This window comes from Pectinophora gossypiella, chromosome 11 (assembly GCF_024362695.1).
Source record: "Pectinophora gossypiella chromosome 11, ilPecGoss1.1, whole genome shotgun sequence".
Classification (NCBI taxonomy): domain Eukaryota; kingdom Metazoa; phylum Arthropoda; class Insecta; order Lepidoptera; family Gelechiidae; genus Pectinophora; species Pectinophora gossypiella.
In genome coordinates, this window is record NC_065414.1 from 8,645,668 (window position 1) to 8,664,744 (window position 19,077).

At 34.6% G+C, this 19,077-nt stretch overlaps 4 protein-coding genes across 6 annotated transcripts; 3 read left to right on the forward strand and 1 right to left on the reverse strand.

Annotated features, from left to right (window-relative positions):
* Positions 1-504: 504 nt before the first annotated feature.
* LOC126370820 (uncharacterized) lies at positions 505-7,318 on the forward strand. Its single transcript, XM_050015843.1, has 7 exons — positions 505-652; positions 873-1,835; positions 2,157-3,234; positions 3,304-4,472; positions 4,574-4,685; positions 4,763-4,899; positions 5,358-7,318. The coding sequence occupies exons 1-7, from the start codon at positions 505-507 to the stop codon at positions 7,316-7,318; spliced, it is 5,568 nt and encodes a 1,855-aa protein (XP_049871800.1).
* Positions 7,319-8,441: 1,123 nt separating this feature from the next.
* Positions 8,442-11,150, forward strand: LOC126371039 (uncharacterized). Of its 2 annotated transcripts, XM_050016242.1 has the most exons (5): positions 8,449-8,561; positions 8,722-8,760; positions 8,851-9,226; positions 9,318-9,530; positions 9,689-11,150. In XM_050016242.1, exons 2-5 carry the CDS (start codon positions 8,728-8,730, stop codon positions 11,014-11,016), a joined length of 1,950 nt encoding a protein of 649 aa, XP_049872199.1. In that variant the 5' UTR covers positions 8,449-8,561; positions 8,722-8,727; the 3' UTR covers positions 11,017-11,150. The 2 variants fall into 2 exon arrangements, with proteins under 2 accessions (XP_049872198.1, XP_049872199.1); XM_050016241.1 differs by having other exon boundaries at positions 8,442-8,760.
* Positions 11,033-15,745, reverse strand: LOC126371040 (mitochondrial import inner membrane translocase subunit TIM50-C-like). Of its 2 annotated transcripts, XM_050016244.1 has the most exons (8): positions 15,537-15,745; positions 15,133-15,316; positions 14,850-15,021; positions 14,537-14,670; positions 14,027-14,252; positions 12,849-12,972; positions 12,514-12,708; positions 11,033-11,739 (listed from the first exon to the last, which is right to left on the reverse strand). In XM_050016244.1, the coding sequence occupies exons 1-7, from the start codon at positions 15,673-15,675 to the stop codon at positions 12,518-12,520; spliced, it is 1,170 nt and encodes a 389-aa protein (XP_049872201.1). In that variant the 5' UTR covers positions 15,676-15,745; the 3' UTR covers positions 11,033-11,739; positions 12,514-12,517. The 2 variants fall into 2 exon arrangements, with proteins under 2 accessions (XP_049872201.1, XP_049872200.1); XM_050016243.1 differs by having other exon boundaries at positions 11,033-12,708.
* Positions 15,746-15,900: 155 nt separating this feature from the next.
* Positions 15,901-18,542, forward strand: LOC126371044 (UDP-GlcNAc:betaGal beta-1,3-N-acetylglucosaminyltransferase-like protein 1). The gene has a single exon (XM_050016251.1). The coding sequence runs from the start codon at positions 16,036-16,038 to the stop codon at positions 17,074-17,076; it is 1,041 nt and encodes a 346-aa protein (XP_049872208.1). The 5' UTR covers positions 15,901-16,035; the 3' UTR covers positions 17,077-18,542.
* The last annotated feature ends 535 nt before the right edge of the window (positions 18,543-19,077 follow it).

A 19,077-nucleotide genomic window follows, 5' to 3' on the forward strand; every position in this document is an offset into this window, starting at 1 on the left:
GTAGATAAACTCTGGCGCATCAGAAAATAGTCAGAAAAGGAATTAGAAAGAAGGAGTTATAAAAGTATTAGAATAATGTCCCAGACAACCACTAGCAATATCTCCACCAACCCGCACTGGAGCAGCTTGGTGGAGTATGCTCAATAGCTCCTCCGGTTGATTGAGGGGAGGCCAACATAAAAGCAGATCTCGAAATATCACGCATTGTCAGTATTTTAAAAAGTTCTGATCTGTGGTTCTCTGGCTATGGGATATTTAAAATGCCAACTTTTTAGAATTCGCCAAATTATACTTTTTCATTGTACTGGCATTCACAACAACTGACAAGTTCTAATTTCAAATCAACTAACAAATTCTTTAGAAATTTTCGAAAATGTTGACTTGAAAATTTACAATAAAAACGTTTTGTCAGAAGTGTTTTTGTAGGATTATTATACTGTTTATACATTTAAAACTTGGTGTTTTGGAGGATTTTTTCCCAGCCAAATCTATGTGTTAGCAGACATGTTAATAAGTCGAGTGCCAGAGGATGAAAGTGGGGCGGGAGAAGGGCATGAGGGCAGTGACACGATTGTCGACCACGCGCACGAATACCAGACTGCTAGCGAGCTGTTTGATCTCATGGCGAGGAATCAGAACTTCCAACCTGATGGTAAGTTACACATGACTACTGCTTTAATATTATTTAGACTATAAACCCTAGTCCAATAAGCTGTCGTTTTCCGAAAGTGGGAGTATTTCACATATAAGGGTGTCATTTCGTAAAAAAATCCAGTTGAGTACAACAAGATCTTGCCCAGCAAATAACCTTTCCTTCACCCCCATAAATTCGTAAAGATGTGTCAATATCCATGTACTTGCTCCTTTTACAGAAGACGAAACCCTCACAACGCGAGATCTAGTCCTCTTGTACAAAAACATTGACTTAGGCACTAAACTAATGTCCAACGCTAATGAATTTAAAAGAAAATCTCCAAACCAGTACGTAGAGACGATTGTGTACGAAGATCTCGAATCCGACTCAGACCTCAGTGAAATTTATAGTACTGAAGACATCCATAATGTAGTTTTGGTAAACAAGGAGCGAATAGATTTGTTGAATAACCCGCCATCTTTAGAAAACACGTTATGCCACAAACTCGGCGATTTGGAAATACATTCATCCGATTTAACCACACAGTATGATCGGAAATACTTAATCAAAGATTCATATATCAAGGATCAACTTAAAAATTTAAATATTTTACCGAGTTGCAGCGAATACGATGGCAGTGTTCTCCCAGCCTCGTTATTAGATTATATTTGTTGTAAACGGTTAGAAGATAACTACAATTTTTACTTGGACAATATTATAAAGTACGTCAAACATACTATTGATCAGTTAAAGCGTATCAGTAACGGCGATTATCTAACTGACAAAGCTAAAGAAAAATGGAAGGAAGTTAATGAAGACGAAACAAACACTCAGGATCTAAAAAGCAAAGTATTAGCTACTTCAACGAGCATTCCTTTATATATTGAACGCAAAATGACGGGGCATGCAACGAAATGGGATGATCTGGTGCATTCCGCAGTAGACATCAGGTCACTTTCCAAAATATTGGAAAAGAAGATCGTCATAGAAGTACCGAAAGCGATATGCGGTTCATTCAAACTTTTCAGTAAATGTTATAACGATAATTTAATCATTAGTTGCAAAAAGGATCCGCAATGTGCAGTTATACCGGAGGAAGCTGAAGAGTCACGAGTAGACGTGGTTTTGCAGTTGAACCGTTCAGATTCCGGGCATGTAATTAGTAATATCAGTTCAGTTATGGTTCTACAAAAAAAGCCCGGTAAAAGTCTTAACGTTAACAAATAATAACATTACTCTTGGACTCTATTGTTCAAGTTAAACTTGGCCTTCCTTTGAAACTGCAGTGAGGGGTGAAGGAGGGTTCCAAAATGTAAAAGGTTATAAGCTGGTATAAATTAAAATAGTAAACAAATAAATTATCCGCACATTCCTTTTTTCAAATTGATTATTTTTTTAATATTAGATAACAATCGTCGAATATTCAGGCTAACTGAATATTGAGATAATGTAAGGAAAGCCAAGTTTATTCTCCAATCCAAGTTAATTACTATTTATTCAATACTCAATTATTTTTTTGCAGAAATAACTAAGACCTTACCATTACCTTATAAGAACGAAGAAGATATCGTTAACACAGCGGTAAACGATGTCAAAGAGAAAAATATATCAGTTACGGGTTCTTGCGAAAAACAAAAGATCTACAGTAAAACAGATGATGGTGAAATACTTTCTGAGAAAAATGTAGAGTACACAACTTGTCCTACATTTCATACAGAAGTCCATCAAGGCAAGAGCCATGTAAAACTCTTTAATAATGAAAACGATTTGTCATCTAAATTTCAGACGCCAACACAACAACCTAACTATGCACATTTTTATAAGAGATGTAATTTACGTACTGAAGCGTCATGCGAACTGATACCTTCTGATGAATTACGATTGTCAATTCAAAGGTTAAGTATGCAAGGATCTCTTCCAGAAGAGGTGTTCGAAGACAATACATCTTTTCACACTACTAACAAAAGGAAGTCACCTACACGTAAAAGAATAAAGTCACCATACGAAAACAAATCATTTCTGATCGAAGAGAAAAAACGAAAGAAGCTTTTAGAAGTCAGACAAAGACGCGAAAAAAAGAAGATTGCATTAACTGAAAACTGCAAAGTTAATAAACATAAATATACCAAAGGAGTGGCATCACCACATACAGCTAGTTCTATTACCAAACTATCTATAACCAATAAGTCTTTTTACAATTCAATTTATGGACATTCTGCGCCTGAAAGTGTAGATAGTAGTAGCAAACAAAGCAAAATCAAAGGGATCAAAAATAGAAAAGATTCTATCCTCGACGACATTGCAAGAAACTTCGAAATAAATGGTGATTCAATACAACGAAGTCAGGAGCTCCAAAAGCAAAAATACATAGACAACAGTTACTACTTAGACAATCCTGTCACAGAAGTAATGTATATGGAGATGAAACAAAAACAAAGTAAGGAACCTCAAGTGAATTTCTCGGAGAGCACTTCTGCAATTTCAAATGACTTTAATATGGACTTGAAAATATTTTCTCAACTAATAACACCTTGCGTTATTAAGATCAACGTTGGAGACGGGTCTGCTGCACCATCTGCAAGAGATGGAAATTTTCAAGGGTCTGTAAACCTTTATTTCAATTGAAGCAAATAAATTGAATTAGTGTTTATCTTTAGCTTATGTTTCAGATATAGCGAAATGATCAAAAATATGGAGCATAACCAAATGGAAAAAATTACTTCTGCCCATAATATTCAACAAAAGGTGCCCGACAATAGCCCTAAAGATGAAGATGAACAACGCTCCGAACAATGTGCTGAACATGATGCTAAGATGAGTACGTCAGCTGAATTCAGAAAAAGTATTGACAAAATATATGAATTAATAAAGAAACTTGAAAAAACTGAAGGCACGGAAACAAAACTTTTTAAAAGTAAATTCACAGCAGTTGCAGAGAGGAATACGGGATGTGGAAGCTCTACCATTCAATACAGTGATAGTGGCACCAGCGTTAAACATCACCTTGCTTCTTCAAACCCAAGCTGCTTTAGCTTTGATAAAACCAATAATCCAGAAAACTCGTCAAAAGCGGAAAACAAAAAATCCGCTAACGGGCCCCCAACAACTGTTGTCCCTAAAGTGATTATTAGTACAAAATCACAAACTGCGAAAGTGGAAGAAAAAATTAATAAAAAGGATCGGAAGAAAAATAGCCCAACAAAAAATTACAACGAAAATCCTTTGAGAGCCATATCACAATTACTTCACGAGTTTGATAATGTACAAAAGATTCGGACCAAATCAACAACCGATGCTAAGATTAGTAAAAAATCTGAAGTTAATGTTACTGACGGGAAAGCTGACAATGTGTCAAGAGGAGCTTCTAAACATGACAATCATATGAAAGACAGTAGTGACCAGCATTCTGAAAAATGTGCAAGAGCAGGTTTGTATAAGGATCGACGACCTAAACCGCCGCACGCAGCAGAACCATTTAAATATCCTCATCAACCGAATCATATTGAGAACAAACCTACAAATAGATCGCTAAGAAAAAAAGTTGTTGATATAGTCGATGAATTAAAAGAAGCAAAAGGCCAAGCCGTACGTGGACCATCTAAACTAAATTCTAGATTAAACTCACTCGCCCAGCCAAAAAGAACATACGTTCAAGCTCAAATTGAAGAATTTCAAGCAAGATACGGTAAAAGCATAGTCACGGATCGGTTAAGGAGGTTAAATGCGGCACCGCCTAGTCAAGTGGCCGAACGGTCTGGTTCTCCTAAACACAAAAAGAAAAATAATGTAGAATCGGATGCACCTGTAAAGCAGTCACCTTCGGCGTCTCCGGTTTTAGGTGTGTAAAGGTGAATTTTATTTATTACAACGTTTAACTATACAGGTATTTATGACCATGTACATACTCATAACTAAATCTTTCTTGCGATTTCATTATAGAGAAAAATCTAAAGAAGTCGACTAGTGCTAATGGCCGCGATTCAGTGTCTCCTACTTTAGTAAACGAACAGTGTGCAAAACATTCAATTGTGGTTGAGACACCACAAAACCTGTAAGTTCTTATTTGTTCTAGCATGTTATTGTATAGAACCACTGTCTATTACTAAATAGTTAAAATGTGTTTTGTAGAAAGAAAAAGATGGTTGCAGTGGAATCATACTTGAAAAATCACTATGGACGACTTACGGCGGCTACGGACTCCGGCGACTTGATGCACGACGGGCTAAAGTCACGAGTTCCGCTCTTACCAAATGATTTAGATCTACGTAAGATTTCACATTCACTTTCTTCTGTGGCGTGCGTGGTGAGATAAATAACTGACTTCATCAACCCTTTGTTCGCTAAAGGGCTCGCTATTGCGCCGCTATAGGCCCCTGACATAGATCATGTAACGACAACATACCAAAGTATATAAATAGTACCCGAGACCGACTGCTTAACGGATCATCGCCCGCAATGTCCTTATAACCAAACCAGGGATCACAAAGTTATTTTTGTGATTATGTATCCACAAATTCGAACCCGGGACCGCCCGATCGTGAACTCAGTGCTCAACCACTGCGCCTCGAAGGCCATCATTCATATTCCCTTTAAACCTTCTATATGTTTGTAAGGCATTTATTTAAATCCCAAAGATATTCAAGTTTCCCAACAAAATACTTTTGCAAACAAGAGAAGAACTTCGTAGCTACTAAATACGATTAAACTTTAATATTTTTTACAGCTTCGATATCGTCACCTGGTGAAGAGTCTTCTGCGATAGAAAGCAAGATTCACAATATTATTGACACCATGCTTCCTTCTCCGTTAGCTTTGTCCGTCCTAACCGAATGCAACGAAAATTCCAATCAGAATGAAAGTAGTAGCCCTTCCGTTTCTGAAAGCTCTTTGAAGAAAGACGAAGCAGTCAATTACGAAAACTACTCCTGTTATCACCATAGCAGATCTACAGAAATGAATGATCCTCTCATAAACTTTAAACATGAAGGTATTGTAGGCGATATTATCCCTGAAGAAAGTGACCTATCACAGGACGGTGAAGAACAAATCCTCACGCAATCACAGAACTCTCTTACTGAGTTGGAAAAATTAGAGAATGCATTATACCGCCGCATGTCAATAGGAGCGTTCCAAAAACGGCTTCGACTCAAGAATTTAACACTGACGCCTAAAGAATCCACGCAACAAGTCTTACTATTACAGTCCGGTGATACTAACTCCGTAGTTCTAAAATCAACACTATCAAAAATCAAGAATGTTAATAATGACGGGGATTTAAAAACACTTACCGACCTACCTAAGTTGGATTGGAGTTTTGCAGAGTTTCCGATGCAGATTTCTACTGTTGGCTATAGTTTTCCTCATTTTCAACACCTTGACTTCGACCTAACTTCAAATAATAATAATTCTTTATGTGAAATTGACTCGCAAAGTGAGGAAGTCTCTGAAAGTATTCCTAGTTTAAAGTCTGACAAAACTAGCCAATGTTACAAAGGCGGTCAAAGCTTTCCAGAATGTGCTGCACAAGTTGATGTAAAAGAATTTATAAGAATATCAAGCGTTTTGAAAATAAGTTCAACCCTCATAACAGAAAAAAATGATCAAACTGATGTTAAAAAAAAGGAAGATGAAATACATGATGTTAAAAATGATACTATTAAAAATGTTACTCAAGTAATGACTAAACCTACAGTAGCAAAAGAAATTTCAATACAGACATTTGAGTCAGAAACAAATGAAAGCACCACCAAGACAGTGCAAAGCAGATCTAGAGATGTTGATTATACTACATCTCTAGATATTTTAGTCGGACTTTTGAATGAAATACAAAAAATCACAACATGTCAGACGCAAATAACAACTCCTGATGCGTACTCCGACACCGAAGATCAGAAGAAAGATATTGAACATATTTTAAAAAGTACTGTAGCTCTAGAAAGCGTACAAAAAGAAGCTCGTAACATTATATCTATCAGTTCTCTTGATAAATTGAGACAGTTGGAATCCAATCCTAGTATTTACTCGTTCTATCTATCCAATAATGGCGATAAAGACTTCGAAAATAAGCTGGTTGAATTTAAACCTCTATTCGCAGACAAAGAAGTGGATGCGATAGTACATGAAAGAGAATTTGTAAATAGGTGCACTGATGTGCCATCAAGATTATTTCCAATAACTGTAAGCCACTCCACAAGTGTTTCTAATACTGTATTAGGTGTGCTAAGCGAATCATCAAGTCAATCAGTATTTGCATTTAATGAACATGCTGCGCAACACAATTCATCTTATTGCAAGAATATCATTACTCTTCAGAAAGATGAAAACCCAAAAAATTACAATAATCATCTAAAGAAATATGTTATTAAAGATATTCACATGAATGAGAATATTCAAAAGCCTAAAAATATAGATGATCAACTTGCAGTACGCTTCAGACAAATTAAACCGCCCGAAAAAAATGATAAAAAGGTGCATAAGAAGAAAGGACTTCCTCAGGATGCGAACAAACAAAGCCTTATTCCACTTTATAGTAATGCAAGAACCACAAATAATCAATATGTTTCTAACGCAGACTTTGACCCAGTTATGAAAATGAAAAGAGATATCCTTGTGACGATGTATTCAGTCCTGGTGTTAACTGTATTTGCTGCCTTGTCGTTTCCTGAAATGTTATATCGGGCTTAAGCTCGAGATAGTTGGTTATTGTGGCGTAAATTTATCGTGAAATGTTTATTATTATTTATTAACTATTTATTTTTGGTATTGTTATTTTCAAAATACAAGTTTTTAAACTATTCTGTGTTTTCATTGTTGTTTGAAGCGGTGGACCTACTTTTATTTAGGAATATGTAATATTGACCCGAAAAAATGGCAACGGGCAAAAATGTATGGAATTGGTCCAAGAACCTCTTCCGTATGATCTGGCAAAATTCTATCTGGTTCTTTTTTTCTACGGTCATGTCTTCTGGCTATAAATGTGATAAATGCCCCTCCGGCGCCAGTGGTCTACTTCTAAAACTGTCTATTTCGCATCATTACCCACTTCTCTGTTTGACTACTTACAAACTGGACTCAAAATTTGTTGCTGAATAACTAAGTCTACATCACAATAATAATATAAATACAATATTAATAGTATTAAGAGAATCATTTAAAAAGAGGAAGTTTTCCAGACTCCGAAAAAGGATTGCGTAACGTTTGTAGCGCCATTGTTTCTCGTTAGCTAAGAGTTTTGCGCGTCTTATCCCTTGCAAGGAGTCCTACCGATTATTTTTCTTACATCAAAGTCTTACATACTACAAATCATGGTACCTATTACAAGAAGACCAGGCTTTTGGCGGGAACGGGACAGTTGCTTTCTTCATTGAATAATCTAAATAATTAATACGAAGTGGTGTTTTGTAGTTAATGATCGCATTAAGTTAGTCGGAAAGCATTCGCGACAATTTTATTATATCGGAGTATTCAATAAACAAAGTGTATCTACCTATTTTCGCTTCGTGCCAATAAGCCGCTTCATAACTCAAAAGTTTATGCGGACTTTTGAGTTACTTCGTTTGGGGTTCGGAGTAGGAGTCTACTCCGAGGGTGGGGGCTTAGGTTTCATCATCATCACCTTTCATCATTTCATTAATCATCAAGAAAAAAATAAAGACATGGCTGTATGGGCATAGTTCCCTTTGCCTTACTCTTCGGGGAAAAATAAGAATGTGACCATGTTACAAATAAGGATCGCAGTGTATTAATAATAAGGTCGATTTTTGATTTAATCCTATTGGTTGTACATGACTTTAACATTGATGACATGAGTTGTACCCTCAGGTTGTACCATAAGCAAGCAAGCATGAAAGGAAAAGAAATATTTGAGTTACATCTTTATAAGAAAGTCAATTGAAAGTTTATAAATAATTTAACACGTGTATTTGTGGGTCAAATTCAAATTCAAATTCAAAAATATCTTTATTCAGTAGGTAACATAGTTACACTTTGAATCGTCAATTTTACATAACGAACGTCTCATCCGCCTAAAACTACTGCAGCTTCTCACAACCTGTATAGCCGGGGAAAAGAAGCTGCAAGAAAAACCTGGTATCATGAATACTATAACAAAAGGAAAAATACCGAAGGTATGTCTAAAATCGTTATTTGTTTAACATCAATTTAACATACCTATTCCAATTTTATTGACTATAATATTATGATTAAAAATATTTCAGAGAAAAATACAGATTGTAGAATTTGGTGCGGAAAATATAGACAATACAGCACCTGTGAAGAAGATTTTGGAAGATTTGCATCATGCAAACAGTCAGGCTTTTTCCTTTTACTGCCAAACTATGAGGCCAAGGCGAGCCAGTAAAACCCAGCATTACAATTTCCATTTCGTTCTCACGGGGCACCCCGTATATGGTTTTACTGATGATTGGGAAGGGGGCCTTAATTCAGGATATTTTGAGCCTTTTCCTTACAAAAGTATGATGCCCAAAATGATAACCTCCCTAAGCAATATGAATAAAAGTGATCCTCTAACAGATTATATGAAAGTAAAAAATGACTGGATTTGCGACTGTAAGAATCTACGTCAAATTATTGGTATGTATGTTTGTTTCTACCATGTATTTTTAAAAGAACGAAAATATGTTAAAACTAAAAACATTTACTTACTTAACAATGCTCTTTTTAGTTTCCAATTCTATGCTGGATAAGTTTGAGAGTTTTAATGAAGATGTGGTGAGATGTCCAAAGCAGTTTATAGACATCGCAGCTCACCTGGAAAGTGATCCTGACCCATATTTTGATGATTCATACAATTGGTACTATGCTGGAAATGGGAATATGCAGCTAATATGCATCAACTGGATTCATTACATATTGCGCAGTGTATTCAACAAGTTGTGTAAGTATTTTTGATACATCATTGACCACATTTTGCTTGACAGATGGTAACTTTGCTGCAGGTTCTCTGGTGACTTATCCAGACAATAGCGTCATAGCTGTGAAATTTATGTACAATGATTTTATTTATCATACATCACATTCTTATTTTATTTACAGATTTATTATTTTTCAACAAAGAAGAGTTCAGTTTACATCCTGAACATGTAGCAATATTCAATTGTGATGAAGATGAAAATATTTTTGAAACCATTTGTTCTTCCCACAACATAGTAGCATTGAGAACAAAAAATAAAGTATACATTTTGAAAATTGTTCCTTTAAAGGATGAAATAGTATTTGAAAAGATTAAGGCAGTTGAATCTGAACTGCCATTTACAAGTATATCCTTTGACAATCATCACAAAAATATACTGTACATCACAACTTTGGATAATAAAGTGACAATAGTTAATTTAGATAGACTGACAGGAAGAACTGTGAAATTAAAATCTAAGATAGATACCATTATCAATAATTGGAACATGGTTATTAGTTCAGACCGTTTAACATACACTCACGTCTCTAAAAATTCTATTAATGTTTATGATAAACGAACAAATCATGTAGGCCTGTCATGGAATGGAGTAAGAGATACAACTGATCATCTTAACTGTAATGATATAACTGTAGCCAAACAATGTCAGGGTAGTATGTCACTATACTATGGTACAGATCACCACCTTTTTTTAATGGACTTGCGTCATGAACATAAGGTGACACCTAAACCAGTAATGCGGTGGACACATGGTATGCAATGTATGCCTACATACATATCAATGTGCAACTTTGAATTCAACAAAGAGATCATTTGTTTGAGCAGTCAGTGGTGTGAAGATGTATGTGTAGTTCCAACCTACATTAACAGTGTTATGAAAGGGCCAGAGATTCCTGGTGTAACCACCCCTTATAGACCTCCAAGCATTTTAAACACTCTCAACGAAGCAAGGGAAAAGTTACTTTGTTTTGATCTATACAGTCCAGTAGATGACAGGTTGACCACATCAATAACTGGACAAATTATTATTGAACATGGTGAGAATTATGCCATATTAATGCATAATTCTCTTGGAGATATATCATGTACCATGATGTACCCTGAACACATGGAATCATTTGTAGAAGATGATAGTTTTCAAAATTTACATGAATGGAGCAAATCCTTCCAGCTGGAAAAGAGAGAATTAGAAATATCATCACTTAAAGACATATCTAATGTATGGAAAAACTTGAAAAGAGTGCCAGACAGTTACAAGTTTGGTGAAATCAGAAAAATAAAAGACAAATCCAAAATTGAGGAAAAGGAAATTTTTTATACTTTTGAAAAAGAAGAATTGGACAGTGGACTTCTGGATGTATGGATACAAAATAATAACGAGACAACAGTTAAAGACTCATCACTTGCAATACATTTACATTACTCTGATGATTCTAATATGAGTGAATAAATAAAACACCAAAAAATATTGATAAACAACTATATTTCCTATCTATATGACTGAATTCATACATTCTCACAAACATGCCATCTACAAATATGCTCAAACGTTTGTACATTAAATTATTTCATAAAACATAACAAGGTGTTGTAATTTTAAATCACTTTTATTTATAACAATATAAGTACATCGAATTACTTTTAGGTGGAGGAAGTAATTTTAAATTATACTCAAATATAACAGTATATATTTTTAAACATGAAACTTAGGATTTCACATAGTGACTGGCACAAAGATAGCTTACGGAAATACGAAAGAACTTTAAAATAGAACATAAATGCGAACAAAAGTAAGAAGTTGGAAGGCTAAAGTTTAGTAAACAGAAATAATATTATAGGTACTATAATATTATAATTTACTGTGTGAGTTACTTTTAAATGTTATAAAATAATATCAAAAAATATCTGCCCAATATGATATATTAAGTTTAAGAATAAAATGCCATTTCAAAGTCAATAACTAGCATTTACAATTACCTCATGAAGTTAGTCCATTAGATTGCAGTTTTCAATGTTCTCTTAGAGAATTGTCGTCAACGTGTCACATTTCTTGACAGCCATTTCAGGCTCTGTACTTCCATTATAGAAAATATGGTAAACTCATACAGTTTCTACCGCTTACAAAGTATGGAGAGCAACTCACTGACAGTGTTTTGAAATGCGGTACAGGTAGCTGCAATATGAATAAGCCTGTCTTGAGAAACTGAGGATCAAAATTATCAAAACCACCTACAAGGAACATCATTCGGGCCAAACAGTTGGTAAATTTAGATCCAATATAATGAAAGAAACTGTTGGCAGTTTTGAAAACACATTTTGTCGCCTTTCTTACGAAGCGGTCAATAATCTCATACCAATAACGTGTACTTTATACCTCGTCAATTCATTAGAAGAATTATTTTAACTTGAGATTGTAATACATTTGAGTCAACGCATACCTATGAAGTGGCTTAATTCAATGACAATTTAATTTTTATATGCAGAACGACGCTTTAAATAAAACGAAATTGTTTTCAAAATAAAACGCCTTCGATCGTCAATGCATAGGTTTACGATGACTCGTAATTTTCTTTCTTAAGTTGGAATCAATTCTACCGATTCTACGCCACATATGTGCAAATTCACCATAATTTTTGTGTTTCCGCAATACATTCCAACCCTAACAATATGCAACCATCTAAAAATGCCTGTCTAAAATCGCAATATACAAACAATGTGGTAGGTTAACTCTTCTCAACCTATCCGATTGAACTCGGACACTCTTCCTATAATAACAAAAATAGTCTCAATTGTGCATGGACATCATAGCTCATAACTCGACGTAATATCTATAATGTTCGGGAACGTGAATCCGCCACACTGTCTGCATATTTATAAAGCAGGTAAAGTGTCTGGCAGTAGGTCACAACCAACTGAAATTAAAATGGAAGTGTCTACTGTCACTCACGATGCTAACGTCTCGTAAAGCTGCGAATCCAGCTGCTGGTGAGAGAGGATTCACTTGTCTTGGCTTCTTTTTCCTTCTCCTCCATTTGTTCCATTAGTTTGCGCTGGTTCTCGCGAAAAGCCGCAATAGGATCGTCAAACTGGCTGTAGTAAGTAAGAACTTCACGGACATCCACCACATTTGACATGGCTATCGCTGGAAAAGAAAGAAGGTCATGTGAACTATAGAAATAATATAATATTAAACAGTTACATATAATTTTAACGAAGTCAGAAATTTTCACTGGAGTTATTTAAGTAAGTATATTGAGCTAAAATAATTACGATTTTACTTACTTTGTAGCAAATTAGCAAGGTCTAGCAATGCTGTATCATCATCAGCTCCTTTCCATTTTTTGAGTATGAGTGCATTCTCCTGGTGAAACTTGGTTGCTTGTTTGTTCCAGTCTACCACTATCACCTGTAAATATTAAGTACACAAACTTTGTAGTCATTTTTATTTATTTATTTCATAATTCATAGCCGAGCTGCATTGTGTGACGGATGCAGCAGAGACTTGGTTAAGGGAGCTTAACACGTTGGCGCGCGGTACCAGCTATAACCGTTAATTTGGACTCACAAAATAGCACGGTACGGTCACTTCCGCAAATAGTTGTAGTTCTTATAATCATTGCTACGGTCAATGTAGCCCAGTTTCGATACAATAATCACTTAGGCCACGCCCACTTATTTTTTAGACACAGACCCTTTTGTTGCTACTGTCAAAATTGAGTAAAATATTTTAAGTTTCTTTGAGCCATAACTCACACATATGCAGTCTACACACACATCCACACTACGGTTATAACAGTAATAGGTGTATGCAATTTTGTTCGCCATAATACGGCTGAAGCTGTACTGAATCTTAGATTGGAGAGATGTGTTTCTCAACAGTGTAAATACGGTCATGACAGCACTGCGGTTGAAGCCGTACTTTGATTCACCTGGATCCTATATTATGCTAGGTAGACACAGTACGGCTATTGCGACTACGGTTTTAGATGTACTGATCCTAAGTAAATATTTTTTCTATATTACCCTCATCAGTACGGTATATGCAGATTACTGTCATAGATGTTACTATAGTTATGTAGTGTTTTGATTTCTCATAAATTTAACAGTACGGGGTCGATAATTACTACTGCTAATTTACGAAAAACTACCGCGCGCCAACGTGTTAAGCTGGATATTTGATCTAAGCAGGATATTTGTCTGCCATATGCAATAATAATAATTTATTGTACACAGGATAACACAAACACAATATGACAACATGATGATAGAATGAAGAAATCGACAGAAGATAAATTGATTCTGTTAGGCCCCTGGAACATCAGTGTAGACTTTTATGATAATCAATGGCAGATGCACTCGGTAATTTTGGAAGCAGAGTAAGGCAACATAATTGTTTAAATAGCATTAAACACACTCAATAGACACCAAATTTCTTAAGACCTATAAAAATAATAAAATACCTTAGACAGATCCCGATTTAACCCTTCCAGATTTTTTACATGCACTCCATCTATGAAATGTGTCGAATCTCTGAACAGTCTGTAGGCTATAAATTTATTCTCTGGATCTAACTTGTCTATGACAGGCCAAATCATAAATGCATTTTCTGAAGTAAAAATTATCACTTCATAGTCCGAATTAGAAACTTGTTGCAAGAATTGGTCGACACCTGGACGTTTCTTAAACCTGTAAATCGATTTATATTAATTATTACATTGTAAAACAAGGATACATCCCAGCAGGGGATAATAGGATTAACAGAAGAAAAAGAAGCAAAACTTGCCTTTGTACATGTTCATTTTTGTTTTTATGTAATTTGTTATCATGCAATAAAGAATAAATAAATAAGAAAATAAGGATACTACAAAAATCATTTTTGGTCACAAAATAATAAAAGAAGGAAGGCCTTTTAGGCTTTGTTATTTATGCTTCTTTCTATCTTTAAAAACAAAAATATATATTCATCTTACCTCCACCCAGTCTGGTAAGACCAATCAGGGTGTACCAGGACATCAGTAAACTCCAGGACTAGTGTATAAGTTGGTTGGTATGGCGGTGGCAGGGGGTCGGGCAGCAGCTTCTCACGAGATGGCTCTTTTATCATCTAACAAAAAAACAACATGTAAAGAGCAGTCTTAGTATGTTTAAGGCTTTTTTGTAACATAAACATTGATTGAAGATACAAATATGTACCTACTTCCTTAGGATACAAAATGAACTTTGAAGAAATATTTATTGAAGCAGACATTCTTAAGCATAAATCACAAAAACAAATAAATATACCTTCTCATAGAAAGTAAGTTCTTTCCAAGTTCTTCTTAGATACTGGAGGACTATGGGATATTCTGAAAACTCATCCTCAATAATTTCTCCATTGTCGTCTCTCTTTGGTGCACCCATCTCAACTATCATGCAACCTCCCATGATAGTCATTGCTCCTCCAAATAATCCAAAGCTGAAGGAAATTATTACACACTGCTAATTATCAAAGTTGAAAGCACAAAAGCTTGTTACATTAATATTCACAATAGTAGTTTTCATTGTTTTATATGTAATTGTAGTTTACCCAATCTTCATCCTTCTCCAACTCTTTTCATTTTCTTCTGCTTTTTCTTTCTTCTCTTTCTCAAACCGCTCTTGTTCCTTCTTAACTTCTTGTGCATCATCAATATTCATCTGTGCCTGGGGAAAGAAACGTCCCAAAATATCCACTTTCTCTGTTGGTTTAGCATTGGGATCTTTTTTATCTCCTGAAATGACATATAGATTTTTAGAATTGTTCAAATCAAAAGCATTACTGATTAGACTAAGTAAAGGTTGTAAAATGTGTGATGTAATTTGTATATGTAAAAATAAGTACTTTCATATATATATAGTATTTAAAATGTAGCCAGATATATATAAGGATGATTATTGATCGTGAAAAGAGAATAGTTTAGAAATAAGATAAAATCAGACCTAGAAACTAACCTAAATTATCGGCAGAATAAAATCGAACAGAGTTGGCTGTAAATAACCACACTTTCTGTCGTGAAAAATTTGTAGTTTGTAGCTTAGCGGTATTACAACACACCGCTTTCGTCAAAAATAACACTTTTCTAAGAGACATTACTTATATTTCTGAAATTCCAAAAAACCCAACAACAATTTTCGTTCAAACTGTCAAACTGAAACTAAAAGAGACAAAAAAGAGATTTCAGTTTAGCTTTTTAGTAATAACACGGAAATCTAAAAGAGAACGCTATATCTTTCTTTACCTCGCTCTACACACTAGAACTTTTTATTCGTGTTTATGGTCAATTTAACATTATTTTGCAATGGAACGCGGAGGTCATTGTCCCGTTGACGTTTTTATTCAAGGGCTTTTTTTTCTTTGCTTTTTTGCATTCCAGAGTTCCAGAGACTCGGGATTTTGTGAATTTTGTTTTGTGCGAGTTGAGCTTGTGACTTATTTTAAATCGGTACAATAATGACTGATATTTCAATTATTATACCTATATACAATGGCGAGAAATGGATAAATAATTGTATGAATTCAATAGCCGGACAAACTATTCTAGAACATCAGATAAAAATAGAAATAGTTGTGTACAATGATGGAAGCAATGATGGAACCGAGAAATTACTAAGCAAATGGGCAGAATATTTCAGTGAACGTGGGGTATCTTTTATAATAACTGGGAATACCACCTGTAAAGGTGTCGGTGCAGCTAAAAATGGCGCGGTCAAAAGAAGTAGCGGCAATTTTCTTTGCTTTCAAGACATTGATGACACCATGAGGTGCGATAGAATTTATTTGCAATATAATACTGCACAAAATAATCACAAAGCACTTATTGGTAGCAAAATACTACGACATCCTGCTGAATCTACACCTCGACTAGTTCGTTGGGCTAATAATTTAAGTACAGAACAGTTAACACTGCAAATATATACATCAAATGGTCCCACAATACTTATGCCGACATGGTTTTGTCATAGATCAGTTTATGATAGAGTAGGCGGATTTGTGGAAACTGGGTGTGGTACTCCAGAAGATCTTATATTCTTTTATGCTCACTTGGATGCTGGTGGAGATGTTTTCAGAGTCAATGAAGAGTTAGTCATATATACCTATCATGAAGGAGCAGCTACATTTTCTGTATCAAGAGATTCTATTTGGAATATCCAACTGAATAAATTAGAACAATGTGTTTTTCCAAACTGGGAATATTTTACAGTTTGGAATGCAGGAAAAGCTGGGCGTAAATTAGTAAGATCATTGAATAAAGAAACTTTAAAAAAAGTTAAATCTTTTTGTGATGTTGATATTAAAAAAGTAGGTCGCACAATAGAATTATATTGTCCTGTAAAACGAACAGTAGATATAAAATTGCCTGTCATACATTTTACTCAAGCTAAACCTCCTTTATTAATTTGTGTTAAATTGGATCTTACTGATGGACAATTTGAAAATAATCTGAAATCTTTAAATCTTGTTGAAGGAAAAGATTACATTTTGTTTAGCTGACATGATCATCAAATTACATCTATTTACTTCTGTACATAATATAATAAATAATCTTTCAAGTAGTTATATGATAATAAATGACAGTATACTAATAACTGTACGATACTATGCTGATTTTTATTAGGTGCCCTGTTGTAACTAATTAGCCCTATTATCTCAGAACAATAACTAAAGCATAGAAGGAAGGCTAAAATAAGAATTCAGAAACTATAAACCGGCTCTCTTCTAGCTTACGACACAAACTATGAGTGAGAAAAGGACAAATGATTCGCTCTTTGCTTCATTTTTTCCGAGGTTGTCACAACATGAAATGTCATTTGGACCTATTGGACTCATTTTAACTCGGCCAAATACATAGTAACATACATAAGAAGATTTTACTTATATTTACCGAACTATTTGACACGGTCGCGTCAACTGTGTTTACGAGTGTCTTGTGTTCAGATTGTTTTAAGTGATAATTTAACAATATTTTTCCAAATAAATGGAAAGAAACTTTTATTTATATCAAATAATTGAGTGTCTCGACTGTGTGACATTATGTCTTGTGTGGTATGGGGCTGCAGCTCACATTCAGGAAGAAAAGAAAATAGCCAACAACTTCTGTCGTTTCATCGGTAAGTTTTTTGTAATTTTCTAGTGAAATGTGAACTGCTGAACAATTTTAGGAAAGTAATATGTTTTGCTGAATAGATTTGTAGCATAAAATATTTGAGATATCCATTATATTATACGTTTCATCGATGAATACGGAATTGATTTGAGGTTATGTTGATTGTCCATAGTGATGTACTAAAATTATCGATACTTTTAATTTTTAGATTTCCTGTAGACGATAACAAAGAGAAAGAATGGATAATTCGCATTAATAGACGAAATTGGATTCCAAATAAGTACAGCCGTATTTGCTCGAAACATTTTACTGCGGATTCATTTATGTGTGTTCCTAATTCAAAGTGGAGGCGTCTTCGAGACGATGCTATTCCTACATTGAACATTATAGATCAGACAGATGAAATGGTGTTTAAATTTAAATTTCAGCCTAGCCTGCATCATCTCACTGCTGGATAGATAGATAAGATATTTGTATCATGTTATCACAACACGTTTATACTATCTATTAGTGATGTAACGAATATTCGCATTCGCATTCGCATTCGCGAATATCCGCAAATTTTTGAATATTCGCATTCGCATTCGCATTCGCAAAATTTATGCGAATACTTAGCGAATGTTTTAGCGAAAGTTCATCTTGAGCTACATTAGAGTGGTGAAAATGTGTCGCTTTCTTTTTACATTTGTTAATGGCTGCAATGATTGATTCTTGTGACTTAAGCCCTTCTTTAACAACAAGTTGGATTTGGTGCGATGAACAATCAATGTTTTTAATGCTCAATAAAGAAATACCTTTTTTCATGTTAGTGCCACCATCTCTTACAATACATAATACGTTTTCTTTGGGAATTCCCCACGATGACAACATAGTTTCTAACTTTGCCGCTATATTTTCTCCTGTATGTCCCCCATCGTTGAATACTTCTGCTTTCAATACAATCATTTTTCGTTCAAAATTATTGGTAATTCCGTGACAAGTGAAACTTATACGAAACGTCAAACCTATCAAACATTTTAAGCGCGCTTTTTTGACATTTTAAAATATTCGCATTCGTATTCGCATTCGCGAATGTTGAAGATAATTATTCGCAATCGCATTCGCATTCGCGAATGTGAAAAATCCAACATTCGTTACATCACTACTATCTATCATTCAACTACATATTATTATGTACTTAATAAACTTAGTATATACTAAGTCTGTAGTTGTTTTATGTCTAAACAATTATGAGTTGTACACGTTTTATATAAGTAAATTATTATTATCTTTGATTTCAGATATTAAATCCAAAAGTGTCGACTGGATTTACATGAAAAGGTATATCAAATAATTTTCTTTTTTTATATTTTTAACATGATATACATATATAGAGTGTATAATTCAAC